This window comes from Oncorhynchus mykiss, chromosome 10 (genome assembly GCF_057628025.1).
Source record: "Oncorhynchus mykiss isolate SJ-2025 chromosome 10, ASM5762802v1, whole genome shotgun sequence".
NCBI classification, from domain to species: domain Eukaryota; kingdom Metazoa; phylum Chordata; class Actinopteri; order Salmoniformes; family Salmonidae; genus Oncorhynchus; species Oncorhynchus mykiss.
The window spans coordinates 8,187,501-8,214,281 of record NC_143031.1 but is presented as its reverse complement, the minus strand read 5'-3'; the positions used below and the strand labels follow the sequence as shown (position 1 = coordinate 8,214,281).

Here is a 26,781-nt window from a genome sequence, read left to right as displayed (position 1 = left end):
AGGTCAGGAGAACGATACCTGCAACCAATGCATAATGCCAACTGTAAAGTTTGGTGTAGGAGGAATAATGGTCTGGGGCTGTTTTTCATGGTTTGGGCTAGGCCCCATAGTTCCAGTGAAACAAAATCTTAACACTACAGGATACAATGATATTCTAGATGATTCGGTGCTTCCAACTTTGTGGCATTAAATTGGGGAAGGTCCTTTCCTGCATGACAATGCCCCCGTGCACAAAGTGAGGTTCATACAGAAATGGTTTGTCGATCGGTGTGGGAGAACCTGGCCTGCACAGAGCCCCGACCGCAAACCCAATCTAACACCTTTGGGACGAATTGGAACACCGACTACGAGCCAGGCCTAATCGCCCAACATCAGTGTCCGACCTCACTAATGCTCTTGTAGCTGAATGGAAGAAAGTACCCGCAGCAATGTTCCAACATCTAGTGGAAAGCCTTCCCAGAAGAGTGGAGGCTGTTATAGCAGCAAAGGGGGGACCAACTCCATTTTAATGCCCATGATTTTATAATGAGATGTTCAAGCAGGTGTCCACATACTTTTGGTCATGTAGTGTAGCTTGGCCAAAGTCCTGATGTCCCAGTTCTGGACCTATAGTAGCATGGATAGGACCTGCAGTAGAGCTGTTCTTTCTGTCAGTATAACCTGGTTGACCTCATCTCTTGCACTCTGGAGTGCCCACTCTAAGCTAAGGCCTCAAATGACTACCTGCTTGGCCAGAAGCAGACCCAGATCTGTTACAGCATAGCTGTCTAGCCAGAGGCAGATGAAGATCTGTTACAGCAAGGGTATTCAACTCTGACCCTACGAGGCCTGCTGGTTTTCTGTTCTACCTGATAATTAATTTCACCCACCTGGTGTCCCAGGTCTAAATCAGTCCCTAATTTAGAGGGGATCCATTTTTTTAAAAAGCAGTGGAACTGGCTTCAAGGTCCAGAGTTGAGTTTGAGGGTGCTACAGTATACAGTCCGTTCCATAAGCATTTAGACAGTGACACAATTTGCATCATTTTGGCTCTGTACGTCAACACAATGAATTTGAAAGAAAACAACCAAAATGTGCTTAAAGTGTAAACAAAGTGTTTTATAAAAAATATTGTAAGAACTGTGTATGAATTACAACAATTTATACATAGCCCTCCGATTTTAGGGGCTCAAAAGTAATTGGACAAACTAACGATCACAAATGTAAATTGTGAGTTTTAATACTTCAATGACTGCCTGAAGTCTGGAACCCATAGACATCACCAGATCCTGAGTGCTCGAGTGCTTCATGCTCAATTGGATTCAGGTCAGGTGATTTAATTGGCCATTGCATAACATTCCACTTCTTTGCCTTAAAGTATTGGGTTGCTTTCGCAGTATGCTTCGGGTCATTGTCCAACTTTCACTGTGAAGTGCCGTCCAATGAGCTTTGAAACATTTGGCTAAATCTGAGCAGTCAATATAGCCCTAAATGCTTCAGAATCCATCCTGCAGCTTTTGTCAGCAAATACAAGGGAACCAGTTCCATTGGCAGCCATACATGCCCACGCCATAACACCACCTCCTCCATGCTTCACAGATGAGGTGAGGTGGTAAGCCCTTCTCCATACACTTCTCTTCCCATCATGCTGGTACAAGTTGATCTTTGTCTCATCTGTCCGCATTATTTTCCAGAACTGGACAGGCTTTTTTTAAACAAGTTTTTTGGCAAACTCTAATCTGGTCTTCCTGTTTTTGAGGCTTACCAATGGTTTACATCTTGTGGTAAACCGTCTGTATTTACTCTGGTGAAGTCTTCTCTTGAATGTTGACTTTGACGCAGATACACCTACCTCCTGGAGGGCGTTCTTGGTCTCGCCAACTGTTGTGAAAAGGTTTTTTTCTTCACCAGGGAAATAATTATTCTGTCATCCACCGCAGTTGTTTTCCGTGGTCTTCCGGGCAATTTGGTGTTCCTGAGCTCACCAGTGCGTTCTTTCTTTTTAAGAATGTAGCAAATAGTTGATTTGGCCACACCTAATGTTTTTCCTCTCTCTCTGATGGGTTTGTTTAGGGGGGCCGCATGTAAAACGTGCTGTAATTCTTACACCGTTCCCCCGATTTGGATGGAAATACCTTCAAATTAAAGCTCCAAGTCTGCACTTTCAGCTCAAATTCATCATTTAATTTCAACTCTAATATGTTGTGCTAGACAGCTAAAATAATACAAACTTGGTCAATGTCCAAATATTTATGGACCTGACTGTACCTGCCCAGGCTGGGGCTAACCCAGATCTACTACAGTACACTTGCCCAGCCTGGGGCTAACCCAGATCTACTACAGTACACTTGCCCAGACTGGGGCTAACCCAGATCTACTACAGTACACCTGCCCAGACTGGGGCTAACCCAGATCTATTACAGTACACTTGCCCAGACTGGGGCAGACCCAGATATATTACAGTACACCTGCCCAGACTGGGGAAGACCCAGATCTATTACAGTACACTTGCCCAGACTGGGGACAGACCCAGATCTACTACAGTACACCTGCCCAGACTGGGGCAGACCCAGATCTACTACAGTACACTTGCCCAGACTGGGGCAGACCCAGATCTATTACAGTACACCTGGCCAGACTGGGGTAGACCCAGATCTATTACAGTACACCTGCCCAGACTGGGGCTAACCCAGATCTTTTACAGTACACCTGGCCAGACTGGGGCAGACCCAGATCTATTACAGTACACCTGCCCAGACTGGGGCAGACCCAGATCTATTACAGTACACTTGCCCAGACTGGGAACAGACCCAGATCTACTACAGTGTTGTTCTCCTTTGAGGAAAAGTGCTCTAGTCTCTTTACATTGCCATTGACTTGTCAATAACAACCTGTGTCATGATATCGAAAGGCTGAGTTATGTATTGTTAACTACAATGCTCTCATGATGTCTTGCTGTTCCCCTTCAGTCAGCTCAGTACCATACAAGATTAGGCTCATAGATTTTCCCTACTGAAGTTGATGAAAACCCCATCATTATATCCAATGTAATACCAAGTGATGATGTTGTGTTAATCACTATTCAGGGCTCGTATCCACAAAGCATCTCAGAGTAAGAGTGCCACACACACGACAACTGCCCCATGAGCACTGAGCTCCCACAGACAACACACTGATTGGCAACTTCTCCAACCTGCCAGCTGTATTGAATGTTGTGAACATTTGTTTATGAGACATCTTAAGACACTAGTTGTGACACATATACTTGTGTGTGTGTTTTACAGGAAAAACAGTGGCAGTATTCCATTATTTGTTATGAGAGTGAATTACGCCACTCGAGATGATGGGGAAAAAAGTCCAGTCCATGTAGGGTCTCCCGAGTGGCTCAGCGGTCTAAAGCACTGCATCTCAGTGCAAGAGGTGCCACTACAGTCTGTGGTTCGATTCCAGGCTGTTTCACAACCTGCCGTGATTACGAGTCCCATAGGGAAGCGCACAATTGGCCCAGCATCGTCCCGGTTTGGCCGGGGTAGGCCGTGATTTTAAAAAGAGTGTGTTCTTAACTGACTTGCCTAGTTAAAAAAAACAAACATGTAAATAGTGTGTGTGTGTGTGTGTGTGTGTGTGTGTGTGTGTGTGTGTGTGTGTGTTCGCTCTTCCAGGCTGAAAGGGGACAAGGTGGTGCAGTGTGGAGATTATGATGGACTTCTGGAGCTGGCCACTGTCTGTTCCATGTGCAACGATTCTTCACTGGACTACAATGAGGTCCGTACTGACAACACACACACTATGGTCTTGTAAGTCATTAAGGGACAGTTCTGTCACTTCAGCCTGATCCTCAGTTTTCCTCAGCAATAAAAAACATTCCCTTTTTTTTAAGCAGGTAGTCTAGCGGTTAGAGTGTTGAGGCCATGAACCGAAAACAAGTTTGAATCCTGAGCTGACTAAGTGAAAAATCTGCTCCAGGGTTGTCGTCAATAATAGCTGATCTCTGGTCGTGGCCCCACTCTCTGAGGGTGTCTCAGGGTGGCCCCATTCTCTGAGGGTGTCTCAGGGTGGCCCCATTCTCTGAGGGTGTCTCAGGGTGGCCCCACTCTCTGAGGGTGTCTCAGGGTGGCCCCACTCTCTGAGGGTGTCTCAGGGTGGCCCCACTCTCTGAGGGTGTCTCAGGGTGGCCCCACTCTCTGAGGGTGTCTCAGGGTGGCCCCACTCTCTGAGGGTGTCTCAGGGTGGCCCCACTCTCTGAGGGTGTCTCAGGGTGGCCCCACTCTCTGAGGGTGTCTCACTCTCTGAGGGTGTCTCAGGGTGGCCCCACTCTCTGAGGGTGTCTCAGGGTGGCCCCACTCTCTGAGGGTGTCTCAGGGTGGCCCCACTCTCTGAGGGTGTCTCAGGGTGGCCCCACTCTCTGAGGGTGTCTCAGGGTGGCCCCACTCTCTGAGGGTGTCTCAGGGTGGCCCCACTCTCTGAGGGTGTCTCAGGGTGGCCCCACTCTCTGAGGGTGTCTCAGGGTGGCCCCACTCTCTGAGGGTGTCTCAGGGTGGCCCCACTCTCTGAGGGTGTCTCACTCTCTGAGGGTGTCTCAGGGTGGCCCCACTCTCTGAGGGTGTCTCAGGGTGGCCCCACTCTCTGAGGGTGTCTCAGGGTGGCCCCACTCTCTGAGGGTGTCTCAGGGTGGCCCCACTCTGAGGGTGTTTCAGGGGGAGTTGGGATATGGTGACCCTTGTCGTGGCCCCACTCTCTGAGTGTGTCTCAGGGTGGCCCCACTCTCTGAGGGTGTCTCAGGGTGGACCCACTCACTGAGGGTGTCTCAGGGGGAGTTGGGATATGGTGTCCCCACTCTCTGAGGGTGTCTCAGGGGCAGTTAGGATATGGTGACCCTTGTCGTGGCCCCACTCTCTGAGGGTGTCTCAAGAGGAGTTGGGATTTGGTGACCCTGGTCATGGCCCCGCTCTCTGAGGGTGTCTCAGGGGGAGTTGGGATATGGTGACCCTGGTCGTGGCCCCACTCTCTGAGGGTGTCTCAAGGGGAGTTGGGATATGGTGGCCCCACTCTCTGAGGGTGTCTCAGGGGGAGTTGGGATATGGTGGCCCCACTCTCTGAGGGTGTCTCAGAGTGGCCCCACTCTCTGAGGGTGTCTCAGGGTGGCCCCACTCTCTGAGGGTGTCTCAGGGGGAGTTGGGATATGGTGGCCCTGGTCGTGGCCCCACTCTCTGAGGGTGTCTCAGAGTGGCCCCACTCTCTGAGGGTGTCTCAGGCGGAGTTGGGATATGGTGACCCTTGTCGTGGCCCCACTCTCTGAGTGTGTCTCAGGGTGGCCCCACTCTCTGAGGGTGTCTCAGGGTGGCCCCACTCTCTGAGGGTGTCTCAGGGTGGCCCCACTCTCTGAGGGTGTCTCAGGGTGGCCCCACTCACTGAGGGTGTCTCAGGGGGAGTTGGGATATGGTGGCCCCACTCTCTGAGGGTGTCTCAGGGGCAGTTAGGATATGGTGACCCTAGTCGTGGCCCCACTCTCTGAGGGTGTCTCAGGGGGAGTTGGGATATGGTGACCCTGGTCGTGGCCCCACTCTCTGAGGGTGTCTCAGGGGGAGTTGGGATATGGTGGCCCCACTCTCTGAGGGTGTCTCAGGGGGAGTTGGGATATGGTGGCCCCACTCTCTGAGGGTGTCTCAAGGGGAAGTTGGGATATGGTGACCCCACTCTCTGAGGGTGTCTCAGGGTAGCCCCACTCTCTGAGGGTGTCTCACTGGGAGTTGGGATATGGTGACCCTGGTCGTTGCCCCACTCTCTGAGGGTGTTTCAGGGGCAGTTGGGATATGGTGACCCTTGTCTTGGCCCCACTCTCTGAGGGTGTCTCAGGGGGAGTTGGGATATGGTGACCCTGGTCGTGGCCCCACTATCTGAGGGTGTCTCAGGGGGAAGTTGGGATATGGTGACCCCACTCTCTGAGGGTGTCTCAGGGTAGCCCCACTCTCTGAGGGTGTCTCACTGGGAGTTGGGATATGGTGACCCTGGTCGTTGCCCCACTCTCTGAGGGTGTTTCAGGGGCAGTTGGGATATGGTGACCCTTGTCTTGGCCCCACTCTCTGAGGGTGTCTCAGGGGGAGTTGGGATATGGTGACCCTGGTCGTGGCCCCACTATCTGAGGGTGTCTCAGGGGGAAGTTGGGATATGGTGGCCCCACTCTCTGAGGGTGTCTCAAGGGGAAGTTGGGATATGGTGACCCCACTCTCTGAGGGTGTCTCAGGGTAGCCCCACTCTCTGAGGGTGTCTCACTGGGAGTTGGGATATGGTGACCCTGGTCGTTGCCCCACTCTCTGAGGGTGTTTCAGGGGCAGTTGGGATATGGTGACCCTTGTCTTGGCCCCACTCTCTGAGGGTGTCTCAGGGGGAGTTGGGATATGGTGACCCTGGTCGTGGCCCCACTATCTGAGGGTGTCTCAGGGTGGCCCCACTCTCTGAGGGTGTCTCAGGGTGGCCCCACTCTCTGAGGGTGTCTCAGGGTGGCCCCACTCTCTGAGGGTGTCTCAGGGTGGCCCCACTCACTGAGGGTGTTTCAGGGGGAGTTGGGATATGGTGACCCTTGTCGTGGCCCCACTCTCTGAGTGCGTCTCAGGGTGGCCCCACTCTCTGAGGGTGTCTCAGGGTGGACCCACTCACTGAGGGTGTCTCAGGGGGAGTTGGGATATGGTGGCCCCACTCTCTGAGGGTGTCTCAGGGGGAGTTGGGATATGGTGGCCCCACTCTCTGAGGGTGTCTCAGGGGGAGTTGGGATATGGTGGCCCCACTCTCTGAGGGTGTCTCAGGGGCAGTTAGGATATGGTGACCCTTGTCGTGGCCCCACTCTCTGAGGGTGTCTCAAGAGGAGTTGGGATTTGGTGACCCTGGTCGTGGCCCCGCTCTCTGAGGGTGTCTCAGGGGGAGTTGGGATATGGTGACCCTGGTCGTGGCCCCACTCTCTGAGGGTGTCTCAAGGGGAGTTGGGATATGGTGGCCCCACTCTCTGAGGGTGTCTCAGGGGGAGTTGGGATATGGTGGCCCCACTCTCTGAGGGTGTCTCAGGGGGAAGTTGGGATATGGTGACCCCACTCTCTGAGGGTGTCTCAGGGTGGCCCCACTCTCTGAGGGTGTCTCAGGGGGAGTTGGGATATGGTGGCCCTGGTCGTGGCCCCACTCTCTGAGGGTGTCTCAGAGTGGCCCCACTCTCTGAGGGTGTCTCAGGCGGAGTTGGGATATGGTGACCCTTGTCGTGGCCCCACTCTCTGAGTGTGTCTCAGGGTGGCCCCACTCTCTGAGGGTGTCTCAGGGGCAGTTAGGATATGGTGACCCTGGTCGTGGCCCCACTCTCTGAGGGTGTCTCAGGGGGAGTTGGGATATGGTGGCCCCACTCTCTGAGGGTGTCTCAGGGGGAGTTGGGATATGGTGGCCCCACTCTCTGAAGGTGTCTCAAGGGGAAGTTGGGATATGGTGACCCCACTCTCTGAGGGTGTCTCAGGGTAGCCCCACTCTCTGAGGGTGTCTCACTGGGAGTTGGGATATGGTGACCCTGGTCGTTGCCCCACTCTCTGAGGGTGTTTCAGGGGCAGTTGGGATATGGTGACCCTTGTCGTGGCCCCACTCTCTGAGGGTGTCTCAGGGGGAGTTGGGATATGGTGACCCTGGTCGTGGCCCCACTCTCTGAGGGTGTCTCAGGGTGGCCCCACTCTCTGAGGGTGTCTCAGGGTGGCCCCACTCTCTGAGGGTGTCTCAGGGTGGCCCCACTCTCTGAGGGTGTCTCAGGGTGGCCCCACTCACTGAGGGTGTTTCAGGGGGAGTTGGGATATGGTGAACCTTGTCGTGGCCCCACTCTCTGAGGGTGTCTCAGGGTGGCCCCACTCTCTGAGGGTGTCTCAGGGTGGCCCCACTCTCTGAGGGTGTCTCAGGGTGGCCCCACTCTCTGAGGGTGTCTCAGGGTGGCCCCACTCTCTGAGGGTGTCTCAGGGTGGCCCCACACTCTGAGGGTGTCTCAGGGTGGCCCCACTCTCTGAGGGTGTCTCAGGGTGAACCCACTCTCTGAGGGTGTCTCAGGGGCAGTTAGGATATGGTGACCCTTGTCGTGGCCCCACTCTCTGAGGGTGTCTCAAGAGGAGTTGGGATTTGGTGACCCTGGTCGTGGCCCGCTCTCTGAGGGTGTCTCAGGGGAGTTGGGATATGGTGACCCTGGTCGTGGCCCCACTCTCTGAGGGTGTCTCAAGAGGAGTTGGGATTTGGTGACCCTGGTCGTGGCCCGCTCTCTGAGGGTGTCTCAGGGGGAGTTGGGATATGGTGGCCCCACTCTCTGAGGGTGTCTCAGGGGGAAGTTGGGATATGGTGACCCCACTCTCTGAGGGGGTCTCAGGGTAGCCCCACTCTCTGAGGGTGTCTCAGGGGGAGTTGGGATATGGTGGCCCTGGTCGTGGCCCCACTCTCTGAGGGTGTCTCAGAGTGGCCCCACTCTCTGAGGGTGTCTCAGGCGGAGTTGGGATATGGTGACCCTTGTCGTGGCCCCACTCTCTGAGGGTGTCTCAGGGGGAGTTGGGATATGGTGGCCCCACTCTCTGAGGGTGTCTCAAGGGGAAGTTGGGATATGGTGACCCCACTCTCTGAGGGGGTCTCAGGGTAGCCCCACTCTCTGAGGGTGTCTCACTGGGAGTTGGGATATGGTGACCCTGGTCGTTGCCCCACTCTCTGAGGGTGTTTCAGGGGCAGTTGGGATATGGTGACCCTTGTCGTGGCCCCACTCTCTGAGGGTGTCTCAGGGGAGTTGGGATATGGTGACCCTGGTCGTGGCCCCACTCTCTGAGGGTGTCTCAGGGGGAGTTGGGACATGGTGGCCCCACTCTCTGAGGGTGTCTCAGGGGCAGTTAGGATATGGTGACCCTTGTCGTGGCCCCACTCTCTGAGGGTGTCTCAAGAGGATTTGGGATTTGGTGACCCTGGTCGTGGCCCCGCTCTCTGAGGGTGTCTCAGGGGGAGTTGGGATATGGTGACCCTGGTCGTTGCCCCACTCTCTGAGGGTGTTTCAGGGGCAGTTGGGATATGGTGACCCTTGTCGTGGCCCCACTCTCTGAGGGTGTCTCAGGGGGAGTTGGGATATGGTGACCCTGGTCGTGGCCCCACTCTCTGAGGGTGTCTCAGGGGGAGTTGGGACATGGTGGCCCCACTCACTGAGGGTGTTTCAGGGGGAGTTGGGATATGGTGAACCTTGTCGTGGCCCCACTCTCTGAGGGTGTCTCAGGGTGGCCCCACTCTCTGAGGGTGTCTCAGGGGCAGTTAGGATATGGTGACCCTTGTCGTGGCCCCACTCTCTGAGGGTGTCTCAAGAGGAGTTGGGATTTGGTGACCCTGGTCGTGGCCCCGCTCTCTGAGGGTGTCTCAGGGGGAGTTGGGATATGGTGACCCTGGTCGTGGCCCCACTCTCTGAGGGTGTCTCAGGGTGGCCCCACTCTCTGAGGGTGTCTCAGGGTGGCCCCACTCTCTGAGGGTGTCTCAGGGTGGCCCCACTCTCTAAGGGGGTCTCAGGGTGGCCCCACTCTCTGAGGGTGTCTCAGGGTGGCCCCACTCTCTGAGGGTGTCTCAGGGTGGCCCCACTCTCTGAGGGTGTCTCAGGGTGGCCCCACTCTCTGAGGGTGTCTCAGGGTGGCCCCACTCTCTGAGGGTGTCTCAGGGTGGCCCCACTCTCTGAGGGTGTCTCAGGGTGAACCCACTCTCTGAGGGTGTCTCAGGGGCAGTTAGGATATGGTGACCCTTGTCGTGGCCCCACTCTCTGAGGGTGTCTCAAGAGGAGTTGGGATTTGGTGACCCTGGTCGTGGCCCGCTCTCTGAGGGTGTCTCAGGGGAGTTGGGATATGGTGACCCTGGTCGTGGCCCCACTCTCTGAGGGTGTCTCAAGGGGAGTTGGGATATGGTGGCCCCACTCTCTGAGGGTGTCTCAGGGGGAGTTGGGATATGGTGGCCCCACTCTCTGAGGGTGTCTCAGGGGGAAGTTGGGATATGGTGACCCCACTCTCTGAGGGTGTCTCAGAGTGGCCCCACTCTCTGAGGGTGTCTCAGGGTGGCCCCACTCTCTGAGGGTGTCTCAGGGGGAGTTGGGATATGGTGGCCCTGGTCGTGGCCCCACTCTCTGAGGGTGTCTCAGGCGGAGTTGGGATATGGTGACCCTTGTCGTGGCCCCACTCTCTGAGGGTGTCTCAGGGGGAGTTGGGATATGGTGGCCCCACTCTCTGAGGGTGTCTCAAGGGGAAGTTGGGATATGGTGACCCCACTCTCTGAGGGTGTCTCAGGGTGGCCCCACTCTCTGAGGGTGTCTCACTGGGAGTTGGGATATGGTGACCCTGGTCGTTGCCCCACTCTCTGAGGGTGTTTCAGGGGCAGTTGGGATATGGTGACCCTTGTCGTGGCCCCACTCTCTGAGGGTGTCTCAGGGGAGTTGGGATATGGTGACCCTGGTCGTGGCCCCACTCTCTGAGGGTGTCTCAGGGGGAGTTGGGACATGGTGGCCCCACTCTCTGAGGGTGTCTCAGGGGCAGTTAGGATATGGTGACCCTTGTCGTGGCCCCACTCTCTGAGGGTGTCTCAAGAGGATTTGGATTTGGTGACCCTGGTCGTGGCCCCGCTCTCTGAGGGTGTCTCAGGGGGAGTTGGGATATGGTGACCCTGGTCGTGGCCCCACTCTCTGAGGGTGTCTCAGGGTGGCCCCACTCTCTGAGGGTGTCTCAGGGTGGCCCCACTCTCTGAGGGTGTCTCAGGGTGGCCCCACTCTCTGAGGGTGTCTCAGGGTGGCCCCACTCACTGAGGGTGTTTCAGGGGGAGTTGGGATATGGTGAACCTTGTCGTGGCCGCACTCTCTGAGGGTGTCTCAGGGGCAGTTAGTATATGGTGACCCTTGTCGTGGCCCCACTCTCTGAGGGTGTCTCAAGAGGAGTTGGGATTTGGTGACCCTGGTCGTGGCCCCGCTCTCTGAGGGTGTCTCAGGGGGAGTTGGGATATGGTGACCCTGGTCGTGGCCCCACTCTCTGAGGGTGTCTCAGGGTGGCCCCACTCTCTGAGGGTGTCTCAGGGTGGCCCCACTCTCTGAGGGTGTCTCAGGGTGGCCCCACTCTCTGAGGGTGTCTCAGGGTGGCCCCACTCTCTGAGGGTGTCTCAGGGTGGCCCCACTCTCTGAGGGTGTCTCAGGGTGGCCCCACTCTCTGAGGGTGTCTCAGGGTGGCCCCACTCTCTGAGGGTGTCTCAGGGTGGCCCCACTCTCTGAGGGTGTCTCAGGGTGGCCCCACTCTCTGAGGGTGTCTCAGGGTGGCCCCACTCTCTGAGGGTGTCTCAGGGTGGCCCCACTCACTGAGGGTGTTTCAGGGGGAGTTGGGATATGGTGAACCTTGTCGTGGCCCCACTCTCTGAGGGTGTCTCAGGGTGGCCCCACTCTCTGAGGGTGTCTCAGGGTGGCCCCACTCTCTGAGGGTGTCTCAGGGTGGCCCCACTCTCTGAGGGTGTCTCAGGGTGGACCCACTCTCTGAGGGTGTCTCAGGGGGAGTTGGGATATGGTGGCCCCACTCTCTGAGGGTGTCTCAGGGGCAGTTAGGATATGGTGACCCTTGTCGTGGCCCCACTCTCTGAGGGTGTCTCAAGAGGAGTTGGGATTTGGTGACCCTGGTCGTGGCCCCGCTCTCTGAGGGTGTCTCAGGGGGAGTTGGGATATGGTGACCCTGGTCGTGGCCCCACTCTCTGAGGGTGTCTCAGGGTGGCCCCACTCTCTGAGGGTGTCTCAGGGTGGCCCCACTCTCTGAGGGTGTCTCAGGGTGGCCCCACTCTCTGAGGGTGTCTCAGGGTGGCCCCACTCTCTGAGGGTGTCTCAGGGTGGCCCCACTCTCTGAGGGTGTCTCAGGGTGGCCCCACTCTCTGAGGGTGTCTCAGGGTGGCCCCACTCTCTGAGGGTGTCTCAGGGTGGCCCCACTCTCTGAGGGTGTCTCAGGGTGGCCCCACTCTCTGAGGGTGTCTCAGGGTGGCCCCACTCTCTGAGGGTGTCTCAGGGTGGCCCCACTCACTGAGGGTGTTTCAGGGGGAGTTGGGATATGGTGAACCTTGTCGTGGCCCCACTCTCTGAGGGTGTCTCAGGGTGGCCCCACTCTCTGAGGGTGTCTCAGGGTGGCCCCACTCTCTGAGGGTGTCTCAGGGTGGCCCCACTCTCTGAGGGTGTCTCAGGGTGGACCCACTCTCTGAGGGTGTCTCAGGGGGAGTTGGGATATGGTGGCCCCACTCTCTGAGGGTGTCTCAGGGGCAGTTAGGATATGGTGACCCTTGTCGTGGCCCCACTCTCTGAGGGTGTCTCAAGAGGAGTTGGGATTTGGTGACCCTGGTCGTGGCCCCGCTCTCTGAGGGTGTCTCAGGGGGAGTTGGGATATGGTGACCCTGGTCGTGGCCCCACTCTCTGAGGGTGTCTCAAGGGGAGTTGGGATATGGTGGCCCCACTCTCTGAGGGTGTCTCAGGGGGAGTTGGGATATGGTGGCCCCACTCTCTGAGGGTGTCTCTGGGGGAAGTTGGGATATGGTGACCCCACTCTCTGAGGGTGTCTCAGAGTGGCCCCACTCTCTGAGGGTGTCTCAGGGTGGCCCCACTCTCTGAGGGTGTCTCAGGGGGAGTTGGGATATGGTGGCCCTTGTCGTGGCCCACTCTCTGAGGGTGTCTCAGAGTGGCCCCACTCTCTGAGGGTGTCTCAGGGGCAGTTAGGATATGGTGACCCTAGTCGTGGCCCCACTCTCTGAGGGTGTCTCAGGGGGAGTTGGGATATGGTGACCCTGGTCGTGGCCCCACTCTCTGAGGGTGTCTCAGGGGGAGTTGGGATATGGTGGCCCCACTCTCTGAGGGTGTCTCAAGGGGAAGTTGGGATATGGTGACCCCACTCTCTGAGGGTGTCTCAGGGTAGCCCCACTCTCTGAGGGTGTCTCACTGGGAGTTGGGATATGGTGACCCTGGTCGTTGCCCCACTCTCTGAGGGTGTTTCAGGGGCAGTTGGGATATGGTGACCCTTGTCGTGGCCCCACTCTCTGAGGGTGTCTCAGGGGGAGTTGGGATATGGTGACCCTGGTCGTGGCCCCACTCTCTGAGGGTGTCTCAGGGGGAGTTGGGATATGGTGACCCTGGTCGTGGCCCCACTCTCTGAGGGTGTCTCAAGGGCAGTTAGGATATGGTGACCCTTGTCGTGGCCCCACTCTCTGAGGGTCTCAGGGGGAGTTGGGATATGGTGACCCCACTCTCTGGGGGTGTCTCAGGGTGGCCCCACTCTCTGAGGGTCTCAGGGGGAGTTGGGATATGGTAACCCTTGTCGTGACCCTTGTCGTGTCCCCACTCTCTGAGTGGGGATATGCAAATGAAACACATTTCCAATACACAATTGTACAGGTTACACAGTTATAGATGAATGAAACAGGACAAATATAAGCATCCCCTATTTACGTGCACACACACACACACACACACACACACACACACACACACACTGAGACATGGCTGCACATCTGTTGTTCCTCCTTTCTCCTAGGTTTGACTGATGTCGTCATCAATGTGGAGTTGGACTAACAAATGAGTGTGGTTGCTAAGCAAATCAGACTCGTCTCTTAGAGACGGGTCTTTGTGCCAGTAAGACAAGCTGGCAAATGTCTTCATGAACTTAGCTATGTATACAAACCACCTATTACATTGCCCTGAATGCATGAATCATGACCAAGGCACGCACACACACACACACACACGCACACACACGGGAGTCTTCTACAATTGCCAATCCAATTTTACTCTGATGTGTGATTCTGTTTTCTCACCTCTCTGTCATCACCATGGTGCTATGGTAACCATGCTGCGTGTAAAGGGAAGCTGAAGATATGGCATGGTCTAATTGGAAGAAACTCAAACGCTGAGAAGATGCCATTTTGTGACAGTTAAGCAGTAGAATGAAACCCTGGCTTCCCCAAATAGACATGATGGAGAAAGAGCAGCTCTGTGGAGAGGGAGAGTGGTGGACCCTGATGTCGGAGGTTGGAGGAGCCTGGGGGTTTTATAAACTCAGCAAAAAAAAAGAAACGTCCCTTTTTCAGAACTCTTGTCTTTCAAAGATAGTTGGTAAAAATCCAAATAACTTCACAGATCTTCATTGTAAAGGGTTTAAACCACTGTTTCCCATGCTTGTTCAATGAACCATAAACCATTAATGAACATGCACCTGTGGAACGGTCGTTAAGACACTAAGAGCTTACAGACGGTAGGCAATTAAGGTCACAGTTATGAAGACTTAGGACACTAAAGAGGCCTTTCTACTGACTCTGAAAAACACCAAAAGGAGGATGCCCAGGGTCCCTGCTCATCTGCGTAAACGTGCCTTAGGCATACTGCAAGGAGGCATGAGGACTGCAGATGTGGCCAGGGCAATACATTGCAATGTTCGTACCAAGAGACGCCTAAGACAGAGCTACAGGTAGACAGGACAGACAGCTGATCGTCCTCGCAGTGGCAGACCACGTATAACAACACCTGCACATGATCGGTGCATATGAACATCACACCTGCGAGACAGGTACAGGATGGCAACAACAACTTCCCGAGTTACACCAGGAATGCACAATCCCTCCATCAGTGCTCAGACTGTCCGCAATAGGCTGAGGGAGGCTGGACTGGGGGCTTGTAGGCCCGTTGTAAGACAGGTCCTCACCAGACATCACCGGCAACAACGTCGCCTATGGGCACAAACCCACCGTCACTGGACCAGACAGGACTGGCAAAAAGTGCTCTTCATTGACGAGTCCCTCATGTGGTACCCTTCCTGCAGGCTCTTCCTGACATGACCCTCCAGCATGACAATGCCACCAGCCATACTGCTCGTTTTGTGTGTGATTTCCTGCAGGAATGACAGGAAAGACAGGAATGTCAGTGTTCTACCATGGCCAGCGAAGAGCCTGGATCTCATTCCCATTGAGCACGTATGGGACCTGTTGGATCGGAGGGTGAGGGCTAGGGCCATTCCCCCCAGAAATGTCCGGGAACTTGCAGGTGCTTTGGTGGAAGAGTGAGGTAACATCTCACAGCAAGAACTGGGAAATCTGGTGCAGTCTATGAGGAGGAGATGCACTGCAGAACTTAATGCAGCTGGTGGCCACACCAGACACTGACTGTTACTTTTCATTTGGCCCCCCTTTGTTCAGGGACACATTATTCAATTTCTGTTAGACACATGTCTGTGGAACCTGTTCAGTTTATGTCTCAGTTGTTGAATCTTATGTTCATACAAATATTTACACATGTTAAGTTTGCTGAAAATAAACGCAGTTGACAGTGAGAGGAAGTTACTTTTTTTGCTGAGTTTACATCGTGGTGTGGTTCAGCTGGGTGGACAGACAGATGGTGTGGGCAGAGATATGCCCTATGAAAACCCAGTGGACTTCTCGCATCATAATTCCCTCTCTCAATTCAATTTAAGGGCTTTAAACATATTTTAACATTGCCAAAGCAAGTTAACTATATAATAAACAATAAAAATGAACAGTAAACATTACACTCACAAAAGTTACAAAATAATAGACATTACAAATGTCGTATTATGTGCAAATAGTTAAAGTACAAAAGGGAAAAATAAATAAACATAAATATGGGTTGTATTTACAATGGTGTTTGTTCTTATGTCTCTGTCTTTCTGAATGACAGTGTGTTTCAAAGCTTTCGACTTACCTATCCTCTCTCCTGTCCCAGGTCAAAGGAGTGTATGAGAAGGTGGGTGAGGCGACAGAGACGGCCCTCACTACACTGGTGGAGAAGATGAACGTGTTCAAGACTGACGTGTCAGGCCTCAGCAAGGTGGAGCGCGCCGGCGCCTGCAACTCAGTAAGCAACGAGGGGGAAACACTGAGGGGAAGTCTGGTCATAGACTGTTCTCTCTGCTACCGCACAGCAAGCAGTACCGGAGCACCAAGTCTAGGTCCAAAAGGCTCCTTAACAGCTTAACAAGCCCCCCCCCCCCATTGAGAAGTGGTGCGTCTTTCCTTCTCTCTGTGCATGACCAATGACACTGTGACAGGAAGACACGAGAGAGAGAGACTAACTCCCTGTGTTCTTGTCAATGACCTGCGTTTTCAAGTTTTTCCACTGAACTCCATTCATATCCCCAGCAGTCCCACAATGAGAAGAAAAAAAACCCTGTCACAAGTCCTGTCCTCAGAGGCTAGAGAGGATAATATTTAGACAAGCCGGGGGTTTATGAAGAGGTTAGCTAAACTTTCCAGCTCTCTGTTAGGGCTTTCCACAGGGGGAAAAGGAAGAGGTTTCCTACTAATGCACTAGTTGACGGTGAAGGATTTTTGAGGTGAAACTGTGTGTAACTATGTTCTGCCGTCACTAGATCGACTTGTACTCATGTTCCACGTCTTTTGTTTTTGTGATGGGACGAAGAGGAATTTTGGCCCAGTGGCTGTCTTTCTGTGAGGACATCTGTCAAGTGTCTTGAGTCCCCTGGCATCATGTCTCCAGGACATAACTGTCTGAGCTGGGAGGGAGGATCGGAGGGAGGGGAGAGGAGAAGGTAGGGATGGAGGGAGGGGGAGAGAGAGAGAGAGAGAGAGAAGGGAGGGAGGGAGGCTAGGGAGAAGGGATGTTGGGAGGGAGGCTGTGGGGGAAGGGTGGGAGGGGGAGAGGAGAAGGTAGGGATGGAGGGAGAGGGAGAGGCTGGGGAGAAGGGATGTTGGGAGGGAGGCTGTGGGGGAAGGGTGGGAGGGGAGAGGAGAAGGTAGGGATGGAGGGAGGGGGAGAGCGAGAGAAGGGAGGGAGGGTGGGGAGAAGGGATGTTGGGAGGGAGGCTGTGGGGGAAGGGTGGGAGAGGGAGAGGAGAAGGGAGGGAGGCTGGGGGGGAAGGGTGGGAGGGGAGGGGTGAGGAGAAGGTAGTGATGGAGGGAGGGGGAGAGAGAGAGACGGGAGGGAGGCTGGGGAGAAGGGATGTTGGGAGGGAGGCTGTGGGGGAAGGGTGGGAGGGGGTTAGGAGAAGGTAGGGATGAAGGGGGAGTGGGAGGGAGAGAGAGAGAAGGGAGGGAGGGAGGCTGTGGGGAAAGGGTGGGAGGGAGAGCGGTGACAGTATGGGATGAAGGGAAGGGAATGGGAGACAGGGAGAGAGGAGAAGTGGATGATATTGTTTCTACCTGACTACCAGCCTGATAACTCACATAGCTGTGTAACTGGAGCCTGGGTGACCCCTACTGTTAATGCTCTATCAGAAGCCACTACACTATACAGCCATTTAAGATCCTTGCTATTTAGACCAACATGCTATATTCTCATGTATTTATAGCAGTTGTTATTTGGCAGATGTTGAAGGGTGTGAAAGCAGGGCTGTGTTCCCTGGTAACTATACACTTCACTACAAGCTTAATTAAAGCCAAGTTGAGTTGTACCTTTTTCAAGGGTGTGTTTACACAGGCAGCCTAATTCTGATATTTATTTTTCTGAACTAATTAGTCTTTTGACCAATCGGATTAGCTCTTTTGCCAATAATTGTGCTACTTTTGTAAAGCCTAAGTGGTGTCAGGGTCCTCTGTAACATCAGAGGACCTTTATCGCTGAATCATCTGTTGTCACTGGAGCTTCACAGACAGAGGGTCCTGTCTGGCCCACATTGATTCATATGTACACACTTGCCCAATTGTCTGTCTGGTGCCATTGGCTGAGTGTTCAGACAGGATGTTAGAGCACCATCAGGGTGTTTTCATTACGAACCAAACAGGGAAGTGCCTTAATTTGCTGCAAATTGTTTTCCGTTGCGAGGCAGTTAGCTACGGTGTAGAATAATGATTACACCCCAACAACAAACCTCCCAGTCCTGGTCCCCCCACCTGGTCTGATAGACCCCTCCCTCCATCACAACAACACAGTCCAACCTCCCAGTCCTAGTCCCCCACCTGGTCTGATAGACCTCTCCCTCCATCACAACAACACAGTCAAACCTCCCAGTCCTAGTCCCCCACCTGGTCTGATAGACCCCTCCCTCCATCACAACTACACAGTCCAACCTCCCAGTCCTAGTCCCCCACCTGGTCTGATAGACCCCTCCCTCCATCACAACTACACAGTCCAACCTCCCAGTCCTGGTCCCCCCACCTGGTCTGATAGACCCCTCCCTCCATCACAACAACACAGTCCAACCTCCCAGTCCTAGTCCCCCACCTGGTCTGATAGACCCCTCCCTCCATCACAACAACACAGTCAAACCTCCCAGTCCTAGTCCCCCACCTGGTCTGATAGACCCCTCCCTCCATCACAACTACACAGTCCAACCTCCCAGTCCTAGTCCCCCACCTGGTCTGATAGACCCCTCCCTCCATCACAACTACACAGTCCAACCTCCCAGTCCTAGTCCCCCACCTGGTCTGATAGACCCCTCCCTCCATCACAACAACACAGTCCAACCTCCCAGTCAAGAGTAGACATGGTGTTTGGTGTCTCATCCTTTATGGGTAGGTTCAGTTGGCTACATTGCGTGACGTTTCCCCCAAAAATGGTGTACACCGTTCTTCAACAGCCTTTGTGGTACATGTGCTCCTGTTTGGTGGGTGTGGCCTGAGCAATATGGGTGTGGCCTGATCCATGTGGGTGTGACTGTCTGAAATTGCAAAACTCGTCCAGCCACGCCATATGGTAATTGCCCTCTTGTGCCACCATAATCAAGTTTTTCAACTGGTCGTTGAGTACAGTACTGTTTCCCGTTGAATTCAACGCTGCACGCCATTCTGTCATACTGAACCGCACGCAGCTCATGCGTCAGCAGCCCAGCCAAGACTCCCTCCCCCGGACCCTCTTATTGAGCCCTATCCATTAGGTGTCAGCAGCCCAGCCAAGACTCCCTCTCCCAGACCCTCTTATTGAGCCCTATCCATTAGGTGTCAGCAGCCCAGCCAAGACTCCCTCCCCCAGACGCTCGTATTGAGCCCTATCCATTAGGTGTCAGCAGCCCAGCCAAGACTCCCTCTCCCAGACCCTCTTATTGAGCCCTATCCATTAGGTGTCAGCAGCCCAGCCAAGACTCCTTCCCCCAGACCCTCTTAATGAGCCCTATCCATTAGGTGTCAGCAGCCCAGCCAAGACTCCCTCCCCCGGACCCTCTTATTGAGCCCTATCCATTAGGTGTCAGCAGCCCAGCCAAGACTCCCTCCCCCAGACCTTCTTATTGAGCCCTATCCATTAGGTGTCAGCAGCCCAGCCAAGACTCCCTCCCCCAGACCTTCTTATTGAGCCCTATCCATTAGGTGTCAGCAGCCCAGCCAAGACTCCCTCCCCCAGACGCTCGTATTGAGCCCTATCCATTAGGTGTCAGCAGCCCAGCCAAGACTCCCTCTCCCAGACCCTCTTATTGAGCCCTATCCATTAGGTGTCAGCAGCCCAGCCAAGACTCCTTCCCCCAGACCCTCTTAATGAGCCCTATCCATTAGGTGTCAGCAGCCCAGCCAAGACTCCCTCCCCCGGACCCTCTTATTGAGCCCTATCCATTAGGTGTCAGCAGCCCAGCCAAGACTCCCTCCCCCAGACCTTCTTATTGAGCCCTATCCATTAGGTGTCAGCAGCCCAGCCAAGACTCCCTCCCCCAGACCTTCTTATTGAGCCCTATCCATTAGGTGTCAGCAGCCCAGCCAAGACTCCCTCTCCCGGACCCTCTTATTGAGCCCTATCCTTTAGGTGTCAGCAGCCCAGCCAAGACTCCCTCCCCCAGACCCTCTTATTGAGCCCTATCCATTAGGTGTCAGCAGCCCAGCCAAGACTCCCTCCCCCAGACCCTCTTATTGAGCCCTATCCATTAGTTGTCAGCAGCCCAGCCAAGACTCCCTCTCCCGGACATCACCCTCTTATTGAGACCTATCCATTAGGTGTCAGCAGCCCAGCCAAGACTCCCTCCCCCGGACCCTCTTATTGAGCCCTATCCATTAGGTGTCAGCAGCCCAGCCAAGACTCCCTCCCCCAGACATCACCTTCTTATTGAGCCCTATCCATTAGGTGTCAGCAGCCCAGCCAAGACTCCCTCCCCCAGACATCATCCTCTTATTGAGCCCTATCCATTAAGTGTCAGCAGCCCAGCCAAGATTCCCTCCCCCAGACCCTCTTATTGAGGAGCCCTATCCATTAGGTGTCAGCAGCCCAGCCAAGACTCCCTCCCCCAGACCCTCTTATTGAGCCCTATCCATTAGGTGTCAGCAGCCCAGCCAAGACTCCCTCTCCCGGACATCACCCTCTTATTGAGCCCTATCCATTAGGTGTCAGCAGCCCAGCCAAGACTCCCTCCACCGGACCCTCTTATTGAGCCCTATCCATTAGGTGTCAGCAGCCCAGCCAAGACTCCCTCCTCCAGACCCTCTTAATGAGCCCTATCCATTAGGTGTCAGCAGCCCAGCCAAGACTCCCTCCCCCGGACCCTCTTATTGAGCCCTATCCATTAGGTGTCAGCAGCCCAGCCAAGACTCCCTCCCCCAGACATCACCCTCTTATTGAGCCCTATCCATTAAGTGTCAGCAGCCCAGCCAAGATTCCCTGCCCCAGACCCTCTTATTGAGCCCTATTCATTAGGTGTCAGCAGCCCAGCCAAGACTCTTTCCCCCAGACCCTCTTAATGAGCCCTATCCATTAGGTGTCAGCAGCCCAGCCAAGACTCCCTCCCCCGGACCCTCTTATTGAGCCCTATCCATTAGGTGTCAGCAGCCCAGCCAAGACTCCCTCCCCCGGACCCTCTTATTGAGCCCTATCCATTAGGTGTCAGCAGCCCAGCCAAGACTCCCTCCCCCGGACCCTCTTATTGAGCCCTATCCATTAGGTGTCAGCAGCCCAGCCAAGACTCCCTCCCCCAGACATCACCCTCTTATTGAGCCCTATCCATTAGGTGTCAGCAGCCAGAGAAACCTCCCACTCTGTCTCCCACCTGGCCCATAAGTGCCCCCTTTATAACAACAACAACAACAACACAGCCAAGCCAGAGTCAAGCCCCCCAGTCCCCCACAGGTGCCCACTAACATGCCTGTCTGGAATATACATCTTGGGCACCGGCTTACACTGACAGGTCCACAAACAAGCCCACTTAACCCGCTCTCTCGCCCTCCATCTCATCTGCCCCTCTCTCTCGCCCTCCATCTCATCTGCCCCGCTCTCTCGCCCTCCATCTCATCTGCCCCTCTCTCTCGCCCTCCATCTCATCTGCCCCTCTCTCTCGCCCTCCATCTCATCTGCCCCTCTCTCTCGCCCTCCATCTCATCTGCCCCTCTCTCTCGCCCTCCATCTCATCTGCCCCTCTCTCTCGCCCTCCATCTCATCTGCCCCTCTCTCTCGCCCTCCATCTCATCTGCCCCTCTCTCTCGCCCTCCATCTCACCTGCCCCTCTCTCTCGCCCTCCATCTCACCTGCCCCTCTCTCTCGCCCTCCATCTCACCTGCCCCGCTGTCTCGCCCTCCATCTCATCTGCCCCTCTCTCTCACCCTCCATCTCATCTGCCCCCCTCTCTCGCCCTTCATCTCATCTGCCCCTCTCTCTCACCCTCCATCTCATCTGCCCCTCTCTCTCGCCCTCCATCTCATCTGACCCTCTCTCTCTCCCTCCATCTCATCTGCCCCTCTCTCTCTCCCTCCATCTCATCTGCCCCTCTCTCTCAACCTCCATCTCATCTGACCCTCTCTCTCTCCCTCCATCTCATCTGCCCCTCTCTCTCACCCTCCATCTCATCTGCCCCTCTCTCTCTCCCTCCATCTCATCTGCCCCTCTCTCTCTCCCTCCATCTCATCTGCCCCTCTCTCTCTCCCTCCATCTCATCTGCCCCCCTCTCTCTCTCCCTCCATCTCACCTGCCCCTCTCTCTCTCCCTCCATCTCATCTGCCCCTCTCTCTCTCCCTCCATCTCATCTGCCCCTCTCTCTCTCCCTCCATCTCACCTGCCCCTCTCTCTCATCCTCCATCTCACCTGCCTCTCTCTCTCCCTCCATCTCACCTGCCCCTCTCTCTCTCCCTCCATCTCACCTGCCCCTCTCTCTCTCCCTCCATCTCACCTGCCCCTCTCTCTCGTCCTCCATCTCACCTGCCTCTCTCTCACCTCCCTCTTTCTCTCTTCTACCAGGTGATCAGACAGCTGATGAAGAAAGAGTTTACTCTGGAGTTCTCTCGGGACCGCAAGTCCATGTCTGTGTACTGTACCCCCACCAACAAAACAGGCTCTGGGTGCAAGATGTTCATCAAGGTACACACACAGACAGACCCGACCCGACCCGACCGAGACTCTATGCATTTTCTCTATAAGCCAGAGTGGGAGAGGAGCTTGGATGTCCATTGTGACCTTTTGACCCCTCTAACACAGACACACACATACAGACAGACACACATACTGACACACGCGCGCACACACACACACTAAATATATATCTATATCCCGCCCACCCCTCCACTCCCACAGGGTGCCCCAGAGAGTGTGATGGAGCGTTGCCAGTACCTGCGTGTTGGCACAGGGAAGGTGGCGCTGACCATGCCCCTGAAAGAGCAGCTCACCTCCCTGATCAGGGACTGGGGCACGGGCAGGGACACGCTGAGATGCCTGGGCATGGCCACACGGGACTCGCCACCTAGACAACAGGACATGGATCTGGAGAACTCCACCAAGTTTGCTGAGTATGAGGTCAGTCAGAGACGAACAAGAAGCTGGGTGAATGCCAGACTCGTGGGCAGGAGAATACTCACTCAAAAAAGCGAAGAATGTTGTTGTGTTTTAAAAAAAAAGTTGAACTGGTTCCTGTTGGGAAAGACCATCCACATTGAAAGAATTGATAACGATCATCATATTTGAAATGGTTTAGTTCTACGGTGAAGCCGGGGATCGATCCTTCGCTACATCCAGGTTGTATTTGAATGCTTGACTGGGTGTTTGACCTTTATCCATCTGGTGCTTGCTGGTTCATTATACTGTCTTTCCCCTCTACCCTTCCCTCCTCCGCTCTTGCTCTCTCGCTCCTCCTCGCTCCTCCTCTGTCTCTCGCTCCTCCTCGCTCCTCCTCTGTCTCTCGCTCCTCCTCCTCGTCCTCCTCTGTCTCTCGCTCCTCCTCGCTCCTCCTCTGTCTCTCGCTCCTCCTCCTCGTCCTCCTCTGTCTCTCGCTCCTCCTCCTCCTCCTCTGTCTCTCTCTCTACCTCTCTCCCCAGACGGGCCTAACGTTCGTTGGCTGTGTGGGTATGCTGGACCCGCCCAGGAAGGAGGTGATTGGTTCCATCCAGCTGTGCGCCGAGGCTGGCATCCGTGTCATCATGATCACCGGGGACAACAAGGGCACGGCCGTGGCCATCTGCCGACGCATCGGTATCTTCGGCGAGGATGAGGATGTAGTGGGCAAGGCCTACACGGGCCGAGAGTTTGATGACCTGCCCATAGACTCCCAGAGAGACGCTGTGAAGAGGGCACGGTGCTTTGCCCGCGTGGAGCCTGCCCACAAGTCTAAGATTGTGGGCTTCCTGCAGTCGTTTGATGAGATCACTGCCATGGTGAGACGAGGGTTGACACACAGCTCCTCCCCTAGTCCTTTAACTGAATGGCTGTGGGAGCTCAGCGCCTAATTTCATTATAATCCTGACTTGATCTAGATTAATATTGACCTTATTTCATTATAATCCTGATTTGATCTAGATTAATATGGACTTTATTTTATTATAATCCTGACATGATCTGGATTAATATTTACCTTATTTCATTATAATCCTGACTTGATCTAGATTAATATTGACTTTATTTCATTATAATCCTGACTTGATCTAGATTAATATTGACCTTATTTCATTATAATCCTGACTTGATCTAGATTAATATTGACCTTATTTCATTATAATCCTGATTTGATCTAGATTAATATTGACCTTATTTCATTATAATCCTGATTTGATCTAGATTAATATTGACCTTATTTCATTATAATCCTGACTTGATCTAGATTAATATTGACCTTATTTCATTATAATCCTGACTTGATCTAGATTAATATTGACCTTATTTCATTATAATCCTGACTTGATCTAGATTAATATTGATCTTGTTTCATTGGTGTGCAAATTAATAAATGAATTCATTGATATGTTCGAGCTAATTCTTTGGATAAATCACTTCTGGGCCAATCTAATTCTGACTTGCCTTGACAATGAAAGAGTTCTGTGATAGATCAACTTTCCAATCTCATGTCTGTATAACATCTTATTAACCCATAAGAGTCTAACACTATTAAATAAAGAAATGATTCAATATTCCTCCCTCTCTCCACAGACTGGTGATGGGGTGAATGACGCGCCAGCCCTGAAGAAGGCAGAGATTGGCATTGCCATGGGCTCGGGCACAGCTGTGGCGAAGTCAGCATCTGAGATGGTTCTGTCTGACGATAACTTCTCTACCATCGTGGCGGCTGTGGAGGAGGGCAGGGCCATCTACAACAACATGAAACAGTTCATCCGCTACCTCATCAGCTCCAACGTGGGAGAGGTCGTCTGGTAAGCACTGACGCATGCACTGCACACACACACACAGAGCGTACGTTTTACTATCCTTGTGGGGACCTAAAATTGATTACCATTCAAAATGCTATTTCCCCTAACATTAACCATGCAGTGTTGTCTCTTGTGTGTTTTTTTTTGTCCTATATTTATATTGTATTTATTTATTTTTTGGAATTATCCCAGGCCCCCGGCCGCCGCAGGAGGCCTTTTGTGTAGGCCGTCATTGTAAATAAGAATTTGTTCTTAACTGACTTGCCGAGTTAAATCGAATTAAATTAACATTTTACCCTGAACCTAGCCCCTAAAATAGCCGTTTGTCCTCGTGAGGACCTGGGAAATGTCCTTGTTTTACTCTCCTTGTTGGGTCTGGGGGATTTCCAGTATCCATGACGATAGTAATGCAAGCCCACCACATCAGACAGACACACATACGTCGTCCAGACTCCTAACCAGAGTTCTCAGGAATACTGACTCTGGTCTTTATGTCTTTCTGATGTGTTTTTCCCCCCCTCGCTGTCTGGAAGCATTTTCTTGACGGCCATCTTGGGTCTTCCTGAGGCTCTGATCCCGGTCCAGTTGCTGTGGGTCAACCTGGTGACAGATGGTCTCCCTGCGACTGCCCTGGGCTTCAACCCCCCAGACCTGGACATCATGGACAAGCCGCCCCGCAACCCCAAGGAGCCCCTCATCTCTGGGTGGCTGTTCTTCAGATACCTGGCCATCGGAGGTGAGACACTGTCTGGTCTACTGGACACTGGTTAGAATACATCGGCAGCTCATTCAGACTCTCTTGTATTCGTAATGTATTCTTGTGAGCTATAATCATTAGTTTCATGCTAGCTACTTAAAGATTATCCATTGGGGATTAAATCATGATGGACTTGGATCTCACTGTTGCTGGGTCTCTGTCTGACTGTGTGTCCTTGCAGGGTATGTTGGTCTGGGCACGGTGGGTGCTGCCACCTGGTGGTACTTGTTTGATGATGAAGGTCCTCACGTGTCCTTCTACCAGCTGGTGAGTGGAAACAAACATACCATTACAAAGACTTCACTAGGGCCTTATTCATTAGACACCAAGTGGAAGAAAACAGACTGAAACAGGGAGGGACTGTCCAATGCTACAGTGTGTCCTAATGAGTACAGTAAGACCTAGTATTGAATATGTATTAGGATCCCCATTAGTCTTCCTAAGGTCCAAACAGGGTTAAAACAATGACATCGCAACAAAACAACAGCCTACATACATAAAAACATAACATTATAACATTATACAGTCATTATTACATTATAACAATATAACTGTGTGTGTGTGTGTGTGTGTGTGTGTGTGTGTGTGTGTGAGAGAGAGATTGTCTCTCTTCACGGTCCGCGTTATACCGTTTATCTGTTGTTGTTTTTTAAAATCAGATTTTACTGATAGTTTGAGTTAATTGATATTGAAGAGTTCCATGAGGTCATATCTTATCTCTGCCGCCCCTAGAAAAGTTCTGGTGGAAAGTCACTTTTGAATCACCTCGTGTGTGTGTGTGTGTGTGTGTTTGTGTGTGTCTGTTTTCAGACCATAGTGCTTTATCACGTAGGACTGATCTGGACTGGATTTGGCTGTTCTTATGGTCAGCCCCAGGTTACCCCATCAGCTGTTTGCCGTGACGACGGTCTCTAGGGGTCATACAAACAGAGCAATAGAATTGGAGGAGAATGAGACATGTGGTCTGAGAGAAGGAAGAAGAATGTCAGAGAAACAGGAAGAAGAATGTTAGAGAAACAGGAAGAAGAATTTCAGAGAAACAGGAAGAAGAATGTTAGAGAAACAGGAAGAAGAATGTTAGAGAAACAGGAAGAAGAATTTCAGAGAAACAGGAAGAAGAATGTTAGAGAAACAGGAAGAAGAATGTTAGAGAAACAGGAAGAAGAATGTTAGAGAAACAGGAAGAAGAATGTTGGAGAAACAGGAAGAAGAATGTTGGAGAAACAGGAAGAAGAATGTTAGAGAAACAGGAAGAAGAATGCTAGAGAAACAGGAAGAACAGGAGAGGAGGAGGAGGAGAGGAACTGAGTCCAAGGGTCTCCCGCAGCTGCTGTGGGGTTCGGATCTGATCTGGGACCCAACACAGCCTGTCTCAGGGGGGTTAGGTCACTTCCTGTGGACACAGCACACATTCACACACACTGTGTTCTCCGAATGTTCTGATCATTTACTTGTGGGAAGTCAGTCAAGTTCATCTAAGACCATGTAAGAAGCTTTGGAATAATACTCAAGAGTATAATTCATGTATCTAC

General features: G+C 53.3%; 1 protein-coding gene across 1 annotated transcript in view; it reads left to right on the top strand.

Annotated features, from left to right (window-relative positions):
* Positions 1-26,781, top strand: part of LOC110534844 (sarcoplasmic/endoplasmic reticulum calcium ATPase 1) — a 115,937-nt gene that overhangs the window by 77,405 nt on the left and 11,751 nt on the right. The window contains exons 12-19 of the mRNA XM_036989612.2: positions 3,642-3,744; positions 15,725-15,856; positions 22,100-22,219; positions 22,433-22,651; positions 23,170-23,505; positions 24,275-24,495; positions 25,026-25,228; positions 25,431-25,516. Coding sequence (XP_036845507.1) covers positions 3,642-3,744; positions 15,725-15,856; positions 22,100-22,219; positions 22,433-22,651; positions 23,170-23,505; positions 24,275-24,495; positions 25,026-25,228; positions 25,431-25,516 — 1,420 coding nt within the window. The remainder of the gene's footprint in view (positions 1-3,641; positions 3,745-15,724; positions 15,857-22,099; positions 22,220-22,432; positions 22,652-23,169; positions 23,506-24,274; positions 24,496-25,025; positions 25,229-25,430; positions 25,517-26,781) is intronic.